At 37.7% G+C, this 24,387-nt stretch overlaps 1 protein-coding gene across 2 annotated transcripts; it reads left to right on the plus strand.

The window, feature by feature from the left end:
- Positions 1–3,734: 3,734 nt before the first annotated feature.
- Positions 3,735–23,805, plus strand: LOC5513817 (lactadherin). 2 transcript variants are annotated; one of them, XM_048720681.1, is made up of 6 exons: positions 3,735–3,767; positions 6,847–6,878; positions 16,540–16,759; positions 18,150–18,322; positions 18,878–19,212; positions 23,600–23,805. In XM_048720681.1, the coding sequence occupies exons 3-6, from the start codon at positions 16,554–16,556 to the stop codon at positions 23,738–23,740; spliced, it is 855 nt and encodes a 284-aa protein (XP_048576638.1). In that variant the 5' UTR covers positions 3,735–3,767; positions 6,847–6,878; positions 16,540–16,553; the 3' UTR covers positions 23,741–23,805. The 2 variants fall into 2 exon arrangements, with proteins under 2 accessions (XP_048576638.1, XP_048576637.1); XM_048720680.1 differs by lacking the exons at positions 3,735–3,767; positions 6,847–6,878 and adding an exon at positions 14,279–14,421.
- The last annotated feature ends 582 nt before the right edge of the window (positions 23,806–24,387 follow it).

A 24,387-nucleotide genomic window follows, 5' to 3' on the forward strand; every position in this document is an offset into this window, starting at 1 on the left:
TTTTGTTGTCAGTGAAAGAAAACATTCGAATAACGCAGCCTAAACGCTTCGTGTTTCAAATGATCTAAAGCTACGTATAAATAGTTATCGGGAGCACTAAAGGCATTTCAGGTTGGTTTATTTAAAGAAAGCGAAGCCGAATAGCAAAAAGAGAAAAGAAAATGCATCAATTTTGGGTGAGAAGGGTCCTAGGTGCGGAGATTTGTATTTTTCTTATTTCTTGCAATGCAAGATTGTCATAGACCGATGGCTTCAATTTTAAAAACTAAAACGAATTCTCAGCAGTAGGGAGTAACGGTCCCAAAACTGCAGGATATTCTTCATCCATTCCCTCGATTACCCCCTGACGACATCAGTTTTATACGAAAATTTGCTCATCGTTTCATAGCCAGTGGAAATTTAGTTCTAATTTGTCTTGAGGGGAACCAAACGTAAAGGGTTTGATTATTATGGAAGTCTGCTTTAGATATTGACTTTGTAGCGTTGCCTAAACACTAGGATAAATTGTAGAGGGACTTAACTTAAACTTCGTCACACGTTGTACAAAAAAACTTCGAATTAATTATTAAAAGGTTGTTTTTAACCACGAAACAAAGTCTTAATGACATTATTCTTCCGATTATAGAGAAACTGAGAGCAGCATTCATCCCATCGCCGGTAAGTGCGAACGTTAAATGGTAAAATTGAAATTTAGTGTTAAGATTTAAGTTGATGATCACAAATCGAAGCGAGGCTAGAAACTCAAAATGGGTTAGATCATTTTTGTTTTACTTTAAGGGGTTTGTTTTGTGATTTTTGATCAAACTTAAAATGAGAATGTAGAAATTTAGTTACAGGAGTTTTGCCGATTTTTATTCTCCTTTTGCACAAAAGGGGATAATTAATATGTAGTAAAATGAAGAAAGTGCTAAAATTTGTAAAACGGTGATAGTTTTCTTGAAAAAGTCACATTTTTTAACATGAAGTACTTGAAGGTCTTCGGTCTTTAGCGATCTTACCAATAAAAGTTTCTGTCATCCAAGCAATATCTAGCAAGAAAGCACAATTCCCATTGGCTGTTTTCAAGATTTCTTCACTTTCTTTGTTTTCCAGTATTCAATGAGAACAATAAAAAAAGTGTTGCTAGCTACGGCGTTTTACACCTTATCCTTTTCTCAATTCAATCTCAGAAATTGCCTTGACGTTTGCACGACTTTTTGGGGTCAATCGAGTTTTCTTTACAATCTATTCCTTATAACATCTTTCTCCTTCATCAGGAAGAAGAGTAATTTGAAAATTTGCTCAAGGTTTTGTTGTCAGTGAAAGAAAACATTCGAATAACGCAGCCTAAACGCTTCGTGTTTCAAATGATCTAAAGCTACGTATAAATAGTTATCGGGAGCACTAAAGGCATTTCAGGTTGGTTTATTTAAAGAAAGCGAAGCCGAATAGCAAAAAGAGAAAAGAAAATGCATCAATTTTGGGTGAGAAGGGTCCTAGGTGCAGAGATTTGTATTTTTCTTATTTCTTGCAATGCAAGATTGTCATAGACCGATGGCTTCAATTTTAAAAACTAAAACGAATTCTCAGCAGTAGGGAGTAACGGTCCCAAAACTGCAGGATATTCTTCATCCATTCCCTCGATTACCCCCTGACGACATCAGTTTTATACGAAAATTTGCTCATCGTTCCATAGCCAGTGGAAATTTAGTTCTAATTTGTCTTGAGGGGAACCAAACGTAAAGGGTTTGATTATTATGGAAGTCTGCTATAGATATTGACTTTGTAGCGTTGCCTAAACACTAGGATAAATTGTAGAGGGACTTAACTTAAACTTCGTCACAAGTTGTACAAAAAAACTTCGAATAAATTATTAAAAGGTTGTTTTTAACCACGAAACAAAGTCTTAATGACATTATTCTTTCAATTATAGAGAAACTGAGAGCAGCATTCATCCCATTGCCGGTAAGTGCGAACGTTAAATGGTAAAATTGAAATTTAGTGTTAAGATTTAAGTTGATGATCACAAATCGAAGCGAGGCTAGAAACTCAAAATGGGTTGAGATCATTTTTGTTTTACTTTAAGGGGTTTGTTTTGTGATTTTTGATCAAACTTAAAATGAGAATGTAGAAATTTAATTACAGGAGTTTTGCCGATTTTTATTCTCCTTTTGCACAAAAGGGGATAATTAATATGTAGTAAAATGAAAATTTGCTCATCGTTCCATAGCCAGTGGAAATTTAGTTCTAATTTGTCTTGAGGGGAACCAAACGTAAAGGGTTTGATTATTATGGAAGTCTGCTATAGATATTGACTTTGTAGCGTTGCCTAAACACTAGGATTAATTGTAGAGGGACTTAACTTAAACTTCGTCACACGTTGTACAAAAAAACTTCGAATTAATTATTAAAAGGTTGTTTTTAACCACGAAACAAAGTCTTAATGACATTATTCTTCCGATTATAGAGAAACTGAGAGCAGCATTCATCCCATCGCCGGTAAGTGCGAACGTTAAATGGTAAAATTGAAATTTAGTGTTAAGATTTAAGTTGATGATCACAAATCGAAGCGAGGCTAGAAACTCAAAATGGGTTAGATCATTTTTGTTTTACTTTAAGGGGTTCGTTTTGTGATTTTTGATCAAACTTAAAATGAGAATGTAGAAATTTAGTTACAGGAGTTTTGCCGATTTTTATTCTCCTTTTGCACAAAAGGGGATAATTAATATGTAGTAAAATGAAGAAAGTGCTAAAATTTGTAAAACGGTGATAGTTTTCTTGAAAAAGTCACATTTTTTAACATGAAGTACTTGAAGGTCTTCGGTCTTTAGCGATCTTACCAATAAAAGTTTCTGTCATCCAAGCAATATCTAGCAAGAAAGCACAATTCCCATTGGCTGTTTTCAAGATTTCTTCACTTTCTTTGTTTTCCAGTATTCAATGAGAACAATAAAAAAAAGTGTTGCTAGCTACGGCATTTTACACCTTATCCTTTTCTCAATTCAAACTCAGAAATTGCCTTGACGTTTGCACGACTTTTTGGGGTCAATCGAGTTTTCTTTACAATCTATTCCTTATAACATCTTTCTCCTTCATCAGGAAGAAGAGTAATTTGAAAATTTGCTCAAGGTTTTGTTGTCAGTGAAAGAAAACATTCGAATAACGCAGCCTAAACGCTTCGTGTTTCAAATGATCTAAAGCTACGTATAAATAGTTATCGGGAGCACTAAAGGCATTTCAGGTTGGTTTATTTAAAGAAAGCGAAGCCGAATAGCAAAAAGAGAAAAGAAAATGCATCAATTTTGGGTGAGAAGGGTCCTAGGTGCAGAGATTTGTATTTTTCTTATTTCTTGCAATGCAAGATTGTCATAGACCGATGGCTTCAATTTTAAAAACTAAAACGAATTCTCAGCAGTAGGGAGTAACGGTCCCAAAACTGCAGGATATTCTTCATCCATTCCCTCGATTACCCCCTGACGACATCAGTTTTATACGAAAATTTGCTCATCGTTCCATAGCCAGTGGAAATTTAGTTCTAATTTGTCTTGAGGGGAACCAAACGTAAAGGGTTTGATTATTATGGAAGTCTGCTATAGATATTGACTTTGTAGCGTTGCCTAAACACTAGGATAAATTGTAGAGGGACTTAACTAAAACTTCGTCACACGTTGTACAAAAAAAACTTCGAATAAATTATTAAAAGGTTGTTTTTAACCACGAAACAAAGTCTTAATGACATTATTCTTCCAATTATAGAGAAACTGAGAGCAGCATTCATCCCATTGCCGGTAAGTGCGAACGTTAAATGGTAAAATTGGAATTTAGTGTTAAGATTTAAGTTGATGATCACAAATCGAAGCGAGGCTAGAAACTCAAAATGGGTTGAGATCATTTTTGTTTTACTTTAAGGGGTTTGTTTTGTGATTTTTGATCAAACTTAAAATGAGAATGTAGAAATTTAGTTACAGGAGTTTTGCCGATTTTTATTCTCCTTTTGCACAAAAGGGGATAATTAATATGTAGTAAAATGAAAATTTGCTCATCGTTCCATAGCCAGTGGAAATTTAGTTCTAATTTGTCTTGAGGGGAACCAAACGTAAAGGGTTTGATTATTATGGAAGTCTGCTATAGATATTGACTTTGTAACGTTGCCTAAACACTAGGATTAATTGTAGAGGGACTTAACTTAAACTTCGTCACACGTTGTACAAAAAAACTTCGAATTAATTATTAAAAGGTTGTTTTTAACCACGAAACAAAGTCTTAATGACATTATTCTTCCGATTATAGAGAAACTGAGAGCAGCATTCATCCCATCGCCGGTAAGTGCGAACGTTAAATGGTAAAATTGAAATTTAGTGTTAAGATTTAAGTTGATGATCACAAATCGAAGCGAGGCTAGAAACTCAAAATGGGTTAGATCATTTTTGTTTTACTTTAAGGGGTTCGTTTTGTGATTTTTGATCAAACTTAAAATGAGAATGTAGAAATTTAGTTACAGGAGTTTTGCCGATTTTTATTCTCCTTTTGCACAAAAGGGGATAATTAATATGTAGTAAAATGAAGAAAGTGCTAAAATTTGTAAAACGGTGATAGTTTTCTTGAAAAAGTCACATTTTTTAACATGAAGTACTTGAAGGTCTTCGGTCTTTAGCGATCTTACCAATAAAAGTTTCTGTCATCCAAGCAATATCTAGCAAGAAAGCACAATTCCCATTGGCTGTTTTCAAGATTTCTTCACTTTCTTTGTTTTCCAGTATTCAATGAGAACAATAAAAAAAAGTGTTGCTAGCTACGGCATTTTACACCTTATCCTTTTCTCAATTCAAACTCAGAAATTGCCTTGACGTTTGCACGATTTTTTGGGGTCAATCGAGTTTTCTTTACAATCTATTCCTTATAACGTCTTTCTCCTTCATCAGGAAGAAGAGTAATTTGAAAATTTGCTCAAGGTTTTGTTGTCAGTGAAAGAAAACATTCGAATAACGCAGCCTAAACGCTTCGTGTTTCAAATGATCTAAAGCTACGTATAAATAGTTATCGGGAGCACTAAAGGCATTTCAGGTTGGTTTATTTAAAGAAAGCGAAGCCGAATAGCAAAAAGATAAAAGAAAATGCATCAATTTTGGGTGAGAAGGGTCCTAGGTGCAGAGATTTGTATTTTTCTTATTTCTTGCAATGCAAGATTGTCATAGACCGATGGCTTCAATTTTAAAAACTAAAACGAATTCTCAGCAGTAGGGAGTAACGGTCCCAAAACTGCAGGATATTCTTCATCCATTCCCTCGATTACCCCCTGACGACATCAGTTTTATACGACAATTTGCTCATCGTTTCATAGCCAGTGGAAATTTAGTTCTAATTTGTCTTGAGGGGAACCAAACGTAAAGGGTTTGATTATTATGGAAGTCTGCTTTAGATATTGACTTTGTAGCGTTGCCTAAACACTAGGATAAATTGTAGAGGGACTTAACTTAAACTTCGTCACACGTTGTACAAAAAAACTTCGAATTAATTATTAAAAGGTTGTTTTTAACCACGAAACAAAGTCTTAATGACATTATTCTTCCGATTATAGAGAAACTGAGAGCAGCATTCATCCCATCGCCGGTAAGTGCGAACGTTAAATGGTAAAATTGAAATTTAGTGTTAAGATTTAAGTTGATGATCACAAATCGAAGCGAGGCTAGAAACTCAAAATGGGTTAGATCATTTTTGTTTTACTTTAAGGGGTTTGTTTTGTGATTTTTGATCAAACTTAAAATGAGAATGTAGAAATTTAGTTACAGGAGTTTTGCCGATTTTTATTCTCCTTTTGCACAAAAGGGGATAATTAATATGTAGTAAAATGAAGAAAGTGCTAAAATTTGTAAAACGGTGATAGTTTTCTTGAAAAAGTCACATTTTTTAACATGAAGTACTTGAAGGTCTTCGGTCTTTAGCGATCTTACCAATAAAAGTTTCTGTCATCCAAGCAATATCTAGCAAGAAAGCACAATTCCCATTGGCTGTTTTCAAGATTTCTTCACTTTCTTTGTTTTCCAGTATTCAATGAGAACAATAAAAAAAAGTGTTGCTAGCTACGGCATTTTACACCTTATCCTTTTCTCAATTCAATCTCAGAAATTGCCTTGACGTTTGCACGACTTTTTGGGGTCAATCGAGTTTTCTTTACAATCTATTCCTTATAACATCTTTCTCCTTCATCAGGAAGAAGAGTAATTTGAAAATTTGCTCAAGGTTTTGTTGTCAGTGAAAGAAAACATTCGAATAACGCAGCCTAAACGCTTCGTGTTTCAAATGATCTAAAGCTACGTATAAATAGTTATCGGGAGCACTAAAGGCATTTCAGGTTGGTTTATTTAAAGAAAGCGAAGCCGAATAGCAAAAAGATAAAAGAAAATGCATCAATTTTGGGTGAGAAGGGTCCTAGGTGCAGAGATTTGTATTTTTCTTATTTCTTGCAATGCAAGATTGTCATAGACCGATGGCTTCAATTTTAAAAACTAAAACGAATTCTCAGCAGTAGGGAGTAACGGTCCCAAAACTGCAGGATATTCTTCATCCATTCCCTCGATTACCCCCTGACGACATCAGTTTTATACGAAAATTTGCTCATCGTTCCATAGCCAGTGGAAATTTAGTTCTAATTTGTCTTGAGGGGAACCAAACGTAAAGGGTTTGATTATTATGGAAGTCTGCTATAGATATTGACTTTGTAGCGTTGCCTAAACACTAGGATAAATTGTAGAGGGACTTAACTTAAACTTCGTCACACGTTGTACAAAAAAAACTTCGAATAAATTATTAAAAGGTTGTTTTTAACCACGAAACAAAGTCTTAATGACATTATTCTTTCGATTATAGAGAAACTGAGAGCAGCATTCATCCCATTGCCGGTAAGTGCGAACGTTAAATGGTAAAATTGAAATTTAGTGTTATGATTTAAGTTGATGATCACAAATCGAAGCGAGGCTAGAAACTCAAAATGGGTTGAGATCATTTTTGTTTTACTTTAAGGGGTTTGTTTTGTGATTTTTGATCAAACTTAAAATGAGAATGTAGAAATTTAGTTACAGGGGTTTTGCCGATTTTTATTCTCCTTTTGCACAAAAGGGGATAATTAATATGTAGTAAAATGAAGAAAGTGCTTTGTAAAACGGTGATAGTTTTCTTGAAAAAGTCACATTTTTTAACATGAAGTACTTGAAGGTCTTCGGTCTTTGGCGATCTTACCAATAAAAGTTTCTGTCATCCAAGCAATATCTAGCAAGAAAGCACAATTTCCATTGGCTGTTTTCAAGATTTCTTCACTTTCTTTGTTTTCCAGTATTCAATGAGAACAATAAAAAAAAGTGTTGCTAACTACGGCATTTTACACCTTATCCTTTTCTCAATTCAAACTCAGAAATTGCCTTGACGTTTGCACGACTTTTTGGGGTCAATCGAGTTTTCTTTACAATCTATTCCTTATAACATCTTTCTCCTTCATCAGGAAGAAGAGTAATTTGAAAATTTGCTCAAGGTTTTGTTGTCAGTGAAAGAAAACATTCGGATAACGCAGCCTAAACGCTTCGTGTTTCAAATGATCTAAAGCTACGTATAAATAGTTATCGGGAGCACTAAAGGCATTTCAGGTTGGTTTATTTAAAGAAAGCGAAGCCGAATAGCAAAAAGAGAAAAGAAAATGCATCAATTTTGGGTGAGAAGGGTCCTAGATGCAGAGATTTGTATTTTTCTTATTTCTTGCAATGCAAGATTGTCATAGACCGATGGCTTCAATTTTGAAAACTAAAACGAATTCTCAGCGGTAGGGAGTAACGGTCCCAAAACTGCAGGATATTCTTCATCCATTCCCTCGATTACCCCCTGGCAACATCAGTTTTATACGAAAATTTGCTCATCGTTTCATAGCCAGTAAAAATTTTGTTCTAATTTGTCTTGAGGGGAACCAAACGTAAAGGGTTTGATTAATATATAGATGTAGGCACTGCCTAAAAGCGGAGCCAGCATTGAACACCTTCTGTGTTGACTGATTGAGGTATTTTGGGGGGATCTAGGATCCTGCTCTTTACTGAGATTTATTTATTGTACCAACCAAATGGATACAGGCCTTATTCAATAATTTAAATTATGCAGTACATCAAAGTTAACAAACACAATTCCTAGTGTGAATATTGCTGTCAAAGTTGTGAAGAGTCTAATGGTAAATTCTTATGTCCCATCATAGAAGTTTATAAATATATTTTTTTAATCAAAACAATACTCCGACAAGCTTTGCCCTTGTGCAGAATAGGTCATGGATGTAACAGCATTCCACAGATTTGAAATAATATATTTAGACTGTTTAGATGCCATACTGTAATTTTTATGTATTGATTTAGTGGCGATTCTCTCCTTCATTGGACTGAATATTCAGAAAAATGTCTGGAAATTAAAATCCAAAAATATATCTTCTTTCATGCATTATATATTGGTGCACCCACCATTTACCATATAGTGGCCTTGTTGTTGGTGGCCTACTGGTGGCCTAAAATGAATGCAATGAAGAAAAAACAAATTGATTTTGGAAGCAAATCCTAAAAAAAACATCTAAGGCATCACTGACAGTGCTAAAATGCTAACTTCTAATTTCAAACCAAACTCTTTCATTGATTTATGTTTGGGGTAGAGAGGAAGGAAAGAATATCAATTGACTAAAAAATAGTCGACGGGGGAGGAGATATAAAGGAATTGACTCAACTTGAAAGGTTTGTTGAAAAAAATATAACAGTAATGAAAATAATTTGATTGAGCATTTCTTGACATTTCCCCTTTCCCTTTATCTTAACCCTTTCATCACCACAGGCCTCTAAAGAGGCCATGTCTATGCTATCCAAGCTATGTGAACAGAATTCTATTATTGAAAAAGAACAAGGTTGTTGCTAGTGTTATAAAGTTTAAGTATCTTGCCCTAAAAACCCCTTCCCTTAATAAAAGTTTTGTCCTTGCGAAGAACAAGTAATGGATGAAACAGGATTTCAAAGATAGAATATAGTGTCAGACACAATTTTAGATAAGATGCAATACTGAAGTTTTAATGTACCATTTTAAGTGGTGATTTTCCATCCCCATGGGAATTAATATCTACAAATATACATCCAGTAATGCATTATATTTTGGTGTTTTTAGAAACCCTGGATCCAACAATTCCAATGAAATAAATCTAAACCTTTAAAATAAATGTAATGGGAAAGGAAATGAAATCCTAAAAAGAAGATATAAGTGAAAGTACTAAATGAAAATTTCTAATTTATAAATCAAATCTGTTTATTAATATATTTTTGGTGTAGAGGGGAAATAGCAAAGAGCATCAATTGCATAAAAATAGTCAACATGGAGAAGGAAAGGAAGAAATATGACTCTTCTTTAAATGTTTGAAAAGAAAATATAATAATATATATATAATAGTATTGACTGTTTTTGACTCTTAACTTGGAAACAGGCTTTTATTAAAGTCTAATCCCCCTCCCTTTCCTGGGACCATGTGTGTGGGGGTATCAAATGACTAGTGAATAAGAACTCCCTACTGTCTTTCAGACATGTCTTCCAAGACATGGTTTTCAATTCTCATGTCTTCCAGTCTTTAGCATTCATCTTGGCCCTCAGGTAGTCCCTGGTTCAAAAATGAGTATCATTTCTTTCAAAACAATCTTTTCATCAAGACATTTATAATCTGACTAATTTCCACAAATATTTGAAAAAAAAAATAAACACATGAGATGTAAGATGCAGACAATAACAATACATATTGTCAACAGGGGTTGAATTTTGTTTTGTTTTTATCCTCGGTAAGGAAAATTTCTCTTGTAAGTTGAAAAAGTTGCTGTATCTTCTAAGGATATGTATCTTCTTAGGACTAAGAGCACAGGATATAAAGACAAGAACGGTCTTCTTTACCAGTATATGACAAATGCAACACGATATTGGTTAGCCTTTATGAAATATTTCAACAGAATCAAGAATAAAGATAGAACAAAGAATGTCATAACAAAAGGTGTTATGCTCATTCTCAAAGCAAACAAAAAGAACAACAAAAAGCCCAATAACTGTCATATCCTCAATAGACAAAAGAAATCGTCGTCTGAAACTCACCTTGAATTTTGTCGCTTTCTTGTGGTTTTGTTCGCTTTTTAATGTGAACTATTACTTACTTAAATTTACTAGCAAAAACCAGACATATTCTTACATAAATCTTGGCGTGAATGAATGTTAGTAGATCTCCTCTAGTTGACTTTATCCTTTTAAGGATAAAAGTCACAAAATTTGAGGCAAAAAGAAATAATCAACGCATGACAAGAACTTTTCCCTTGCTCTGTGCTTGTATTTAGCCGCCATTACGGGGCCGAGTGAGGCCTGGGAGTTGCGCGGCTGACTGACTGGCTGGCTGACTGACTGGCTGGCTGGCTGGCTGGCTGGCTGGCTGGCTGGCTGGCTGGCTGGCTGGCTGGCTGGCTGGCTGGCTGGCTGGCTGGCTGGCTGGCTGGCTGGCTGGCTGGCTGGCTGGCTGGCTGGCTGGCTGGCTGGCTGGCTGGCTGGCTGGCTGGCAGGCTGGCTGGCTGGCTGGCTGGCTGGCTGGCTGGCTGGCTGGCTGGCTGGCTGGCTGGCTGGCTGGCTGGCTGGCTGGCTGGCTGGCTGGCTGGCTGGCTGGCTGGCTGGCTGGCTGGCTGGCTGGCTGGCTGGCTGGCTGGCTGGCTGGCTGGCTGGCTGGCTGGCTGGCTGGCTGGCTGGCTGGCTGGCTGGCTGGCTGGCTGGTTGGCTGGTTGACGAGTGACACCACAGGGTACCTGCGCAATGACCACAAAACCAAGACGCATAGTTATACCATATTTCTATACGCTACAAAGTCAATATCTATAGCCGACTTTGATTTTATTACATATGAATTGTGGTCCGCTATCTGCTTAAATAGTGCGAGGAATCCCGTGCCTTGCAAAGAATGATTTCATGTGGTTGACAACTGCGGTTGTTTTTGTTTTACCACTCAGCAGTGCTGCTTCAGGATAGTTTGACATATAGTCTATCACAAGTAATAGTCCTTACCGTCAAGTTGGAAGAGGTCAGCACCTACATTCATCCATGGCTCATTGGGTACCTCATGTGGCTCAAGAGGTTATTTCTGTTGTTGGTGTCTGTATTTCTGACAAACTCCACACTTGCTTACCAGATTCTCTATATCTTTATTCATGTTTGGCCAGTAAAGAAGTTTTCGAGCCCTTCGTCTGCATTTCTCAATGCCCATGTGGCCTTCGTGGACAATGCTTAACATGTCTTGTCTTAGAGCTGTGGGAATAACAATCCGTATTACCTTTAGTATCACACCATCAACTACAGTTAACTTACCACGGAAGTGATAGTATGGCTTGGGAAATGGCCCTTGTTCCCAACCACAGTTCAAATGCTTGATTACATCTTGTAGTTCTCTGTCTGCTGCAGTTGCATCGGCTTTCCATCTGTTCTCTCTCACTGGAAGAGAAGCTTTGATCATATTTCTATAAGCTTCTAAGATTTACTATTAGTAGATTTGGTACAAACTTTTCTAAGTAGTTGACCATTCCGAAGTATCTCTGTAGCTCGACTTTACATGTGGGTTGGGGCATGTCTTGTATAGCATTTACCTTGTCAGGATCAGGTTGGAGTCTTTCTGTAGTGATCTTGTCACCAAGGAAAGTCAGTTCCTTGACTCTGAAACGACACTTATTCACATTGAGTTTCAACCCAACTCCCTGTGCCTTAGATAGGGTCATACGCACTCGTTCATCATGCTCACTTTTATGTGTTTCCACATACTAATATATCATCATGAATTGATGTAACACCGTCCATGCCTTCAAAAAAACTGAGCAATAGTAGGATGGAAAACTTCAGGAGGGCTGGAAATTCCAAATGGCACCCTTGAGAAGCCGTATCTGCCATTGGGTGTGTTAAATGTGCAGAGCTTAGAACTTTCTTCATCTAGGGGAATTTGCCAGAACCCTGATGACGCATCAAGTTTTGAAAAATATTTGGCTCCAGACATGTTTTTGTGATTTCACTTCTTGTTGGAACGCGATAGTGCTCGCTCATGTTGCACTGATTTAGATCTTTTGGATCCAAGCAAAGCCTTAGGTCACCATTTGGCTTTTCTACAATAACAAGGTTGGTTCTTCTATCTTCTTTACAATTCCCAGCTTGGTCAACCGATTGAGCTCCTTATCTAGCCTTTCGCTCAGACTCACAGGAAATTTTCTTGCAGGATGAATAACAGGGTTAGCATCATCCTTGAGCTTAATCTTGTAGCTAGAAGACACCATATACCTTCCTTCAAATACATCAGCAAATTCATTCATTATTTCATCTTTAAATGTGTGATCGTTGTTGTCACTATAGTTGTTATCTCCCATGGTACGGTCCTTGATAACAGTATTAACCATTGTTATTAGTTTAAACTTTTCACATGTCTCTAATCCTAAGATTGCTTGACATTCTTGAAGTACTATGACAAAAAACACTTCATCTTTTTCTCTTTTTTTCTCTCCAGTGTATGAACTTATTGTCATCTTAGTTGGCCTCATTTGAGGCTTGTTTACTAGCTTTTTGTACTCACTAAGGGGTAAGATATTTACTTGGGCACCCGTATCCAATTTGAATTTGATCTTTGTGCCTTCTACTTGTGCCTCTATCAGCCAATCACTCTTTTTGGTTTCATGTGTTTTCTGTATTACACTAGAAAGAAGATCTCTGTCCTATTCTGTTTCCTTTTGTGTTAAACAGTTTCTGCGGCACATAACTTGAAGGTGATTCTTCTTGTGACAGTTGTGACAGTTTTGTTGTATGCAAAGCATTTCCCTGGTTCGTGGACTTTTCCACACCTCTGACATGAATTCTTATGTTTGGCCCCTCCCTGTTTTCCTTTGGATTTACTCTTATGCTTATTTAGCGCATGTACCTCAACCACTCCTTCGTTCTTCTTAGGTGTGCAATATTCTTCTAATTTCTAAATAACAACATCATATTTACCTTTCTCTTCCTCTGAGAAGGTTAGGGTATTAAAAACTTCAATTACCTCTGGCCCGGCGACCGTCAAAAGCAGTGCGATTATATGCTTGTCTGATTTCTTGTGAGCTTCTATGGCTTCAATATACAGATCGAATCGTTGTTTAAACTTCTTCCACGCCTCGTCGACATTCCCAGTCAGATTTAGAGGATGTGGGGGCGGTATGATATTCATTTTGACTCCTGGTACCATGTAATGTTTAGTTTTTTACGAGTCAGACAAACGACCGCATGGTGAACACCACCATGACGAATTTATTACACACACAGAACCCGAATGTGAATCGAGTGACATAAGTATAGCGTGACATACCATTACAAGAGCTATTTTAAAATTTGCTTAAAGTCTCATTGTCAGTGAAAGTGAATTTAGTGAAACTTCGTTATTGTATCTGATAGCTTCTAGGACTTTTTGGGATCTAACATGTTGAAATTGGTAATGATGTTTATAGCTAAGGCGGCGCTTCAGTTTTATGGGAATTGTTTGGGACTCATTTAGAGGTCGTGGTAAAGTATTCACAGTAGAGCATACATCAGCTGGTACATTAACAACGACACCATAAATAGACAGCTGTCCTCCCCTAGGCGATTCACGTATTTGCATAAATGGAATTCTAGGTGAAATGAGTCTTTCTTCTAGTAAGGTAAGATTAAGGATATAAGGTTTATAAGGAAATTCCATTTTATTTGCTTTTGAAAATGGAGGGACTTTTCCACAACGTAGGCGTGAGTCACGTGTAAAGCAAATCAAATTACTGTCATGTGCATGTCCATCAATCAAGTTACACTTTTTCAAAACATTTTGGCTGCATAATTGATAATTGGCAACACTGATTTTTTTAGGAATGTCCTGTACCATATTTGCTCACAGCAGAGACATCAGATAAAAATTATGGACCAGGGTATATTACAATGAAACGCCTTAATTATTTTGTCAACACTACATGAAAAATCGAAAGTGTCTAATTGGCGGTTTTTATTAAGAAGTTGATGTTCTCTAATATCTCCTAGGCAAATTATGTCAGGTTTTCTTGTCTTTTCTACGTTAGCTATCCTTTGAGATTTTCTTATTTTCCTTTTTTTTCTTATCATGATTGCTTAAATTCTTATTTGATCTTCTTTTCCTCATATATTTTCGCGTGTAGCGTTTTCTTTCTGTATTAATTTTTTCTTTATCAGTATCGTCTAAAACGATAAATTGAGGTTGTTCTTTTGTTTCAGTAACTGTGTTGTGAGTATTGATGTTATGAGGAGATGGATGCCTTTCATTGCTCCTGGTAATACGAATTGGAACAGTAGAAACATAATGGGTTTCTCCTAGGTGACCGATAGTAATAGCAGAAGGTGGATCATTTCGATTATTGACAGGTGTGATAATAGTCATTGGAGAAAAAGTCTCATTTGATTCAATAACTTGTATTATTATATTAATTGCATTAGAGACTGGTTGTATGATAACATGATCGGCCAAGGTGTCTTGTTGTGACATGTTGTTTAGGTAGGATGCCCATGAGATATCTATAATATTCCCAGAAATAAGAGACAACATGGCCGCCACGCATGCGTAATAGTGCACATACAATGTCAAAATGGCTGCCATTTACTATAAGGAAATGTGGGGAGACATCACAATTTATCAAATTTTCTCGTTTCACAGATTTTCTTACCATTCGAGTAATACACTTTCCGTTCAAACGATGCCACAGAAAGCCCTATAATTGTTTCTTGGACATTGCACTTTTGTTCGCTTCAGAGATTTCAATCCTCCATACATTCTCTGTAATTTCATTGAAATTGGGCATAAAAGTAGTCGTTTAAAAGGTAGAACTGTTCGCCGCATCACAGGTGCAGGACTCGAAATTGGTAAATCTACTATCCTTCCATCAAATTTGCAAATAAAATAGGCAGTAGCGCCTTCCAATCTTGTTCCCGAAGAAATAACATTTGATGTAGTTATGCCTAGTTCAGGAACCATTATTGTCGTCTTTAAGATACAGACTGAAGCAAGGAAAACGGTGCGCTAAGCAAGAACAGCTTCTCTCCGTTTGTCCGTTCTCCATTTTGTTTTTAAACTGCCCCACGGCTTTCTGGGATTGGCACAGGGGAGGGGAACCATAAAGCCTTTCTAAAATACATTTTATTTAAATTTGCGCATATAATGTTTTCCAACCTCAGCAAGACTGCCGCAGTTCCATTATCATTGGACGTATCAAAACAGAGATGCCCCTTGCACGTCATCATTGGAACATACCGTAATACGGGGGATTCGTTCTCTTACATCATGATCTCTTGTTGGAATGTAGCGCGTTTCCCTTTCGTAATAGCAACTGTGTTTCGTAGCAACGAGATAGTACCATAGCCCTTAACACCACTTTTTGGATCTTTGAAGATTTTCTTTTCACTCTTTTCCCTAACATCTTTCTTCTTCATTAGGAAGAAGAGCTATTTGAAAATTGGCTTAAAATTTCGTTGTCAGTAAAAGTTTGATATTTGTCTTGAGGGAAACCAAAAAAACGTGAATGGTTGGTAATACGGATTTTGGGGAAACTTCGCAAGAGTTTATTGTCCCTATTTTGTAATCATCGTAGCGCAACGTCACCAGCGTGATCATTGAGGTTCTCATTCTCCTAAAATGCCAATGGAATTAAAGTCGAAGTTTCGCAAACACACAAAGCTAGTTCTACCTATGAAGACATTCCGAACCGCATAAAGCTTAGTTTTTTTAGAAGCGGCAAATTGCAAAAGCATGTTCTAGCAGAATTCAACAAGGACCTCCCTTCTTCTATTGGGGGTGGGGGATTTTTTTTTATTATCATTTTCTTTGTGTTTCTCTCATTTCTTGTAATGCAAGATTTTACGATGGCTTAAGTTTTGAGTACTAAACGAATTCTTAGCGGTAGAAAGTACGGACCCAAAACTGCACTATATTCTTCTTTCCTTCACTCGTTTTACTGTCTAGCGATTACGTGGACGGTTAAAGTTAATTCACCTTTCTCAGTTTGCTATACTAGAAAAGAAGTTTGCGGCTTATTTTTGTTTGTTTCAGAGTATAAAGTCTAGGTTATTTTTAGAAAGCTCTTTTGAAATTTATCGCCAAGTTTTGACCCTAATAGCCGTAGCCTTCTTTTGTCAGTCTAAAGCGTGCAACAAGCAAACAGGGTGATGGTTTTATTTTGACTTAAAAAGGAATATTCGTGGAGCAGGCTATGAAATAGAAGTTCCTTGAATCTACACACAGTTTCAACAGAGATGACAAGTATCGTGTCCCACGATATACCACCAAAAGATTTGTCTTAAAAAACATGTTATTACCAAATGTGATGACAAATATGTTATCAACACCGGTATCAGTGACGGTATCCAATTGATAATTATTTCACCTAGCATCACTCTATATCACAGGATATTTGTTAGGAGAAGATAATGAGCAAACTCTTATATTTTACAACAGCAAATTGGGGACGCCTAAATATTTTTCCCGTTTAGATAAAGAAGACCCAATGAAGCTTATTCCTCATCTCTGTCTGGCTATCCTTTTGTCATGGCAACACGCCATTGCCCAAGACTGCAGAGACTACATTTATTTCATGCCTGGCACCCAACTGCTGTACAACGTCATCGAGACAAAACAGACGACAAAAGACGAGTGCCGAGAAAGCTGCAGTGAAAACCCGGAATGTGTGTCAATCAACTATAAGCAGAAAGAGTAAGTGGAACTAAGTCTTAAAGGCAACAATTGAGACCTTACGCAACGGCGACGGCAGCGAAGTCGCCAATGTTTTGCTTATTCCATTGCAATTAAATTGTTATTGATCGGCACGCGGGAAAACATATTGTTCTAGCCATCGTCGTCGTCCTTGCTTTAGTTCCTATCACGGAGATGACTAGGACGATGGCGACAACGATGACAAAGACGATGGCGGTGACAACGACAATGACAATGAAACAATGGCAATGACAACAAAAATAACAATGACAATGACAATTACGATGACGATGACGATGACAGAATTACAATGACAATGACAATGACAATAACAATGACAATGAAGATGACGATGACGATGACGATGACGATGACGATGACGGTGTCGATGACGATGACAATGACAATGACAATGAAAATGACAATGACGATAACGATGACGATGACAATAACAATGACAATGAAGATGACGATGACGATAGCGATAGCGATGACAATCACAATTACGAGGACGATGGCAACAATGACAAATGACAATGACACAATGACAATGGCGGTGACAACGACAATGACAACAAAAATAACAATGCCAATGACAATGATAATGGCAACGATAATGACAATGATAATGACGATGACAATGTCAATGAAGATGACGATGACGATGGCAATTACACGATAACAATGACGATGGCGACGACAATGGTAACGATTACAATGACAAATGACAACGACAACAACAATAATAATGTCAAAGACAGCGACAATGATAATGACATGACAATGATAATGACGATGACAATGACAATGTCAATAAAGATGACGATGACGATGGCAACAATGACAGATGATGGCAATGACGATAACGATGAAAATTACACGATAACAATGACGATGGCGACGACGATGGTAACGATGACAAATGACAATGACAATGACAACGACAATAATAATGTCCACGACAACGACAGCGACAACGACAATGACAATGACAATGACGATGGCAACAATGACAATGACACAATTACAATCACAATGATAATGGCAACGACAATGACAATGACAATGAAAATGACAATGAAGATGACGATGACGATGATAATGACAACGACAATTACGATGACAATGGCAACAATGACAAATTACAATGACACAATAGCAATGACAATGGCGGTGACAACGACAATGACAATGACAACAAAAATAACAATGACAATGACAATGATAATGGCAACGATAAAGACAATGATTAAAAAACGAACCCCTTTACCAAAACTTTTTTTCTCACCATCGCTATTAAAAACGTGTTTGATAATATAGTGTATTGAAAATGTTCTACAGCGCTTTGACCTTTTACGTTGATTTCTTCTAACCTTTTTTACTTATTTAGATCGCGATGTGAGCTGAACAGCGCTTCCCACATGACACATCCGGGAATGTTAAGACCGGAAGTCGGCGCATTCTACGCTTTGGTGAAACCGCCGACAAGCTGCAGTGACAATTACTGTTCAACGGGCAAGAGATGTTTTATGACGGGGAAAGGAGTGGCGTACAGATGTGAAGGTGTGTGTCCTTGAATCTGTCGCTATTCTTATAATCTCATGTTTGTGTTCCTAAATAATGTTTTCTTTTCGTTATTCTTTTTGTGTTGTGTGCGTTTGTACCTTTGAACCCCAGGAATGGGAACGGGTGTTGACTCACGGGCTGTAGAATAGCTTTACTACAAAATGATGTCTAGTGTCTTGTTAGTGTTGGATAAAGCACGTATTCCTACCATACGTGCTTCATTCAACCCTAACAAGACACTAGACATCATTTTGGAGTAAAGCTATCCTATTGCCCGTGGTTGACCCATTACTGATCGAACTTTCTCAGTTTTAAGGAGGGGGAAGATCTAGGCTTATTTAGTACTTAAAAGGTAGAAACGTGTATTTTCATGAGTTTGACTTGTTACCAAGGGCCACTAGCTTCATGACTTTTATTATTCATTTTTTAAATGTTTGAAAAGGAAATGTGGAACCTCAGTCCATGAAGCTCAAGTCATCTCAATTTAACGATTCTCTTAAAAGTGCAAACAAATGATAGGAAAACTCTGACATCTCTGTGCGTTATTCACAGTTTGCAAGGACGCACTTGGTATGGAATCAGGTGAGATAAGCAACTCTGCTATAACTGCGTCGAGCTACGCTCATCAGGGCGTCAACACACACTCCATGCCGTACTATGCTCGTCTAAACAACGTTGGCCAGTCTGGTGTTTCTAACGGGGCCTGGCTAGCGAAAAATCATGTAGCTGGAGAATACCTTGAAATCGACCTCGGGAGAAATGTGGCCGTAGATGGGGTAGCAACCCAAGGGAGTCCGGGTGCTACGTGCCGGGTAACCAGTTATAAGATCAGCTACAAAACCGACCTCACAGCCTGGCTTGTGGTCAAGGAGGACGGGCAGGAAAAGGTAGCTCTAAGTATTTGTATTCCCTGATAAACAATAGCACAGAGAATCCTGTGTGGCACATGAACAGGCATTGACTTTAAATTCGATTTGGTCCGCTAAAATCCATTCTACAAGAATAAGCACACAAATACATTTCTTTTAAGAATCAATTAATGTTAGGGAAATCATATATCTTTAAATGATGTTAGTTTTGACAATTCAAGTCTAATACAATTAACAAATTTCCCATAGTTTTTCATGTACACGATATTCGTCACCTCAAAATGTTAAGGAGTCAAGAGGCGCGTAGCGCGTGTATAAGAGATAGTACGCGCGCTGTGATTGGCTAATTGGTAGTAGTGACATTACCGTATTGCTTGTCTCTGGGGGCATAAAGGAATTCTGTATTGCCCTACGAAAAAAAATTCACAATCTTCTGTTTTTTTATTTTTTTTTTACGTTCAAACTGCAAAATGAGCGAGGTAGTTTAGAGACCCCGATTAATAGTTTACTAAAGGCCTGATGAGTCGAACTAGCTAAAGTATTAGAGGAGAGTCCTTAGAATACGAAATATTGGTCTTGTAAACAAACAAGACGGCGGGGCAATGTTTCGGAGTCTTAGTTTGCATCTCAAAACTCACAACCCAAATGTACCCACCATTATTAAATAATGTATGAAAAAACACACACATGAGCTAGCTTGTGACTGCAACTTTAATTTCTTAGGTTTCATTTTACTTGTTTTACACATTTAATAAGGATAATATGACATTTTCTTCGATGCATTTTGACGGATTTTTCCCGCGAATTTTGCGCGTTTTTTGCTGCTAACTTAGAAAATCACGCGCAAGTGCTCAGCGACAGGGTGTCCCCCCCACCCCCACCCCCCTAGTGCGTGCACTTTGTTTGCAGCGCGCGTAGAGTAGCAAATTGAAACTTGAGCTTCAATACCCTGCAGTCTTCGTTACTTTTGGTGTCTGTTTGTAAGGTTGGAAAATACATTTAAAGAAAAGGTTCAGAACCAAATTTCGCGAACTTGGATCAAGGTTTTCTCTCTCTTTCGCTTCAAGTGAACCTGTAGGGATTGTGTGAATAATCATATGGAATGACGAATCCCGTGGTACGCCCCCTGACTTACTATAGTTAACAACCAATCAGAAAGCGAGATTATGAGCAAGTGTAGGAAGCAAATTTGTCACTTGATCGGATCTTCGGATATCATCCTGCACAAAATATGGGGGGATGGGTGGGGGGAGGACGATGCAAAGACACGAAACCGATGAAGAGGCCAAATCTACGCCCCTCTGATCATTTTGTTACGGGGGGTTACACTTTTGAGAAATATAGCGTATTGGAAAAGGAAGAGGGTCGTGTTCAATACTCCCTAGTTAGATCCCTAGTTAGTCACTCCTTTGACATTTTAATAATAATAATAATATAGATAAGAGAGGGACACTTTGTTATTACCCGCGCGCCATGTCGATTCCGAATCTGGCTATTTTTAGTAACCACCACCCCACCACTGCGCATTAGGATTTGCTCCTTTTATTTTGTCCTACTCCCCCGCGGGTTGCGTGTTGTTGTTTTGCCAACTCGATAGGAATGAAAAGAGATCAGGAAAAATAACTCGGAAGAAGTAAACAAGTATAACTTAAGTAAACAAGATTGGCAAATTAACTCACAGAAAGCTACATTCCTGAATAACTTGACTGTTTTGTTTGTCTGAGCGGCGAAGTTAAGTCAAGAAGAAAGAAAATAGCGACGAGCGAAAAAATGGCTGTGAAACCGCGTTTGATTCAAATCCTCAAAATCACTCCAGCTTGTATAATATACTTAATAGTTATAGAAATGTCTAGAAACAACATAAAAAAGTACAGTAATAAATACCTCTTTATTTTCTCACTATTAGAAAAGCTCAGATACTTCAGCTCTGATCATCACAAAAATGCATTCCCTCGCTACAAGGATGGTTTTATGAAATGTATTTTTCTTGGATTCCTTCTCAATTAACCACAATATTCACAAAAATCAATATCAAATATAACTTACAGATTTTGTTTGACCATTAGGAAAATAATGAATGTCGAAAAACCACGAAAGAGCAGCAAGTAGAGCGGAAGCGGTGTTTGAAGCACGAGGTTTTTCGCTCTTGATTTTGAATGAAGTCTCTGAAGTCTTTTTTTACACGTTTTTGTAATCTTGCAATTCTCGAAGTACTACATCATCCCCTTAATAAGCCGCAACTGCCTGTATCCTTGATGCTAGAATGAAATTGTCGATGTTATTAGTGCAAATATATGGCGTCAGAAACCGTTCAAAATTCCCTGGGGTAAAAGCGTCGCCGGTAATTGGTTTTCACGGCGCCGGGTTTTATTTGGCGGTGCCGGGTTTTCTAAAAACCCGGACAAAACTCCCTGAGGTAAAAGCGTCGCCGGTAATTGGTTTTCACGGCACCGGGTTTTATTTTGACGGTGCCTGGTTTTCTAAAAGCCCTGACAAAATTACCCGGGGAAAAAGCGTCGCCGGCAATTGGTTATCACGGCACCGGGTTTTTTATGAGGGTGGCGGAAATTTGCCGAGGTAAAAGCGTCGCCTGTACCTTTTTCTATGGCACCGGGTTTTATTTGACGGTGCCGGTTTTTCCGAAAGTTTCTTTGATTTGCGGGGGTCTGATTTTAAGTTCCGTGGTCTGAAATTAAATCCGGAGCCTGGTTTATTTTCCTGATCTGATTACGTTATTTCAATTACCAAAAAAAAAAAAAAAAACGAAAAAACATGTGCGGAGCAGGATTTATTTTTGCAATAACGATCATTCGATAGACTATTTTTAATAATAATTTCATTTATCATTATTTCTTAATAAATCCAAAGAAGTGTTGCTGCGCGCAGAAAGATAAGGGCAACAATGCAGAATATAACAAATCATAGACGGTTAGCATTGGTTGCCGGTTTTTATTCTCGCATTTGTGATTTTTTTTTTACAATTGAAAATACTGATGTATATGTACACGAATGTGGCCCGTCACTTTTTCCAGAGAATGTCCATTCCTTTATATGAAGAAAACGTTGTCGTTTTGAGGAACTGGTACCGAGTCTTAGTCTGGTACAGAATCTTAGTTTTTTTTTCCGATACTTTCTACATTTACCAAAGATGGTCACAGTCACTGTTTTTCTCTTCTGATTACAATTCATTAGGTTTACGAAGCACCTGCGGTACGGCAACCTTAAAAATGACAAGAATCGTGCAGTTTTTCCAAATAATGAATATGTTAGTTTCCTTATATGGAAATGACCACGTTTGTCTAAAACGACAACTTTTGGCTAAATTTTCTTGATATCAAGCGATGAACATCAACTACGAACTGCTCACGATGCAGCATTTTTTCATCCGGGTTACTTGTGTAAAAAAGAGATCGTTTCAAGTCTCTAAAATTGTGGTAAGCTTGCACGAACGTGTGGTTTTTGGGACTTTGAGGAAATTTGTGGGTCCTTCTCCGAAATTAGTTTACCAAGGGAGTACCCGTGAGACTAAACAGGGAAGGAGTTGAATGATATAAGAGGTAACTTAAATATTATTTACTAGATTAAAATTGGAGTAAAACTGAAACACACCACACACTTACTTTATGAGGAACAGAGTAAAGCTTAATGCTTTCAATAATGCTGTTATTATGAGGACTATTCTTTTCTAATCATTTTTTTTGTGTGTGGTTCTTCCCTTTTTTGCTCTCCTTGCCCCTCTTTCTCTTTCTCTTTGCTTGCTCGCCTTGTTTTTGCTGAAAGATAAAACAGTAAGGACTGCTCACCATTATACCCAACAACATTGGGTACAAGGGTGACCAGCACTGTGAGCTGTAATTAGGTGAGACAGAACAATAAGGGTGACAGATCTCCCTTTCCATGACTTTGTCAGAATCTGCCAGCCATTACATCCATAAAAGTACTTAGGGCTGCAAGACATTGTTATCATCGTAAGACCTCTCTTCTAAGGGGCGTATGTCAGAACTACAGCAAGATTTTAGAATAAGCACAAAGAGATATAGTTATATAAAGTACATGTTGTTTCAATTGCATTATGTCCCATCTTCTCAGCCAGAGACTTTGAAATTCGGGTCCATTGCAAGATCACACTAGTATACACCAGCCGATAGAGCAATGATGTATGTCTGTGTGTCCATTGCAAGACCTCGCCAGTATACACCAGCCGATAGGGTGTGTTTTTTTGGATTCAAGTCACAAAAAGCGGCAAACAACAAGATGCAAATGCTCACGCGCAGTGGTGGGGTGATGGGATACTAAAAATAGCCAGATTTGGAATCGACATGGCGCGCGAGTAATACCAAAGTGTCCATCTCTTATCTTATGCTCTCTTGATAATACTTTTTTCTTGCATCTTTCCTATTTTCAGGTGTTTCCAGGCAACTTTGACGACAACACTCCCGTCTATAATTGGTTCTCATCGCCGTTTCTTGCTCGCAGAATCCGCATTGTTGTCCAAGGTTTCAATGACATCCCAGCTCTGAGAGTAGAGCTCTACGGATGCAAGTAACTGATGTTTTAGTGTAGCACGCCAGTAAATTCACATTATATAAAATTGTGGTAAACACAGCTGAGCAAACCTAGCCTTCGAGTGGCCGCTTACTCGCGAAGCAAATCCTATAGTAGCGTCTAACGCAACGCCGGCGATAATCGTGTTCGGTGACGTCATGGCTTATGAAAAAATATATATAATAATTTGTGATTGGCCACTCACTTGGCAAAGTTGTTTTGGAGGTTTTGATTGGCCCAGACAACAAATGTGTGAGCTTCTCGAGCTGTTTGAATCGTTTGTTCGGCGTAAGGCGGAAAACACAAGTACGCCCCTTCAATCATCATACATAAATGCGATAGAAAAAAGGTTTGTGTGACGTACTTCTCCAAAGAGGGGCCAGCCGCCTTCTCTACCAAAAAGCTCAAAAGAGAACTCGGCCACTCACGTGCAATAGGGGTTTTTCGGGATTAGGAATTCGAGGTTTCCAGAGGATCTCATTCGCGCCTTCTTTTTTTCAAGCGAGAGATTTGCAAAGGCGCAATTTTGAGGTCTTCCACAGAATCCAAAAACCCAATTATTCTCACCCAAAAGCACAATTCTCGTAGTGGAGACTCTCAAAGTTCTAACACAAATCACATAGAAGTGTTCAGTAAAAAGTATGTTTT

Source organism: Nematostella vectensis, chromosome 13 (genome assembly GCF_932526225.1).
Source record: "Nematostella vectensis chromosome 13, jaNemVect1.1, whole genome shotgun sequence".
NCBI classification, from domain to species: domain Eukaryota; kingdom Metazoa; phylum Cnidaria; class Anthozoa; order Actiniaria; family Edwardsiidae; genus Nematostella; species Nematostella vectensis.

Coding starts and splice junctions, on each gene's coding strand:
- LOC5513817 (XM_048720681.1), top strand. CDS start 16,554: ATGAAGCTTATTCCTCATCTCTGTCTGGCTATCCTTTTGTCATGGCAA. Junction 16,760..18,149: donor ATCAACTATAAGCAGAAAGA/GTAAGTGGAACT, acceptor TTACTTATTTAG/ATCGCGATGTGAGCTGAACA. Junction 19,213..23,599: donor AGGAGGACGGGCAGGAAAAG/GTAGCTCTAAGT, acceptor TCCTATTTTCAG/GTGTTTCCAGGCAACTTTGA.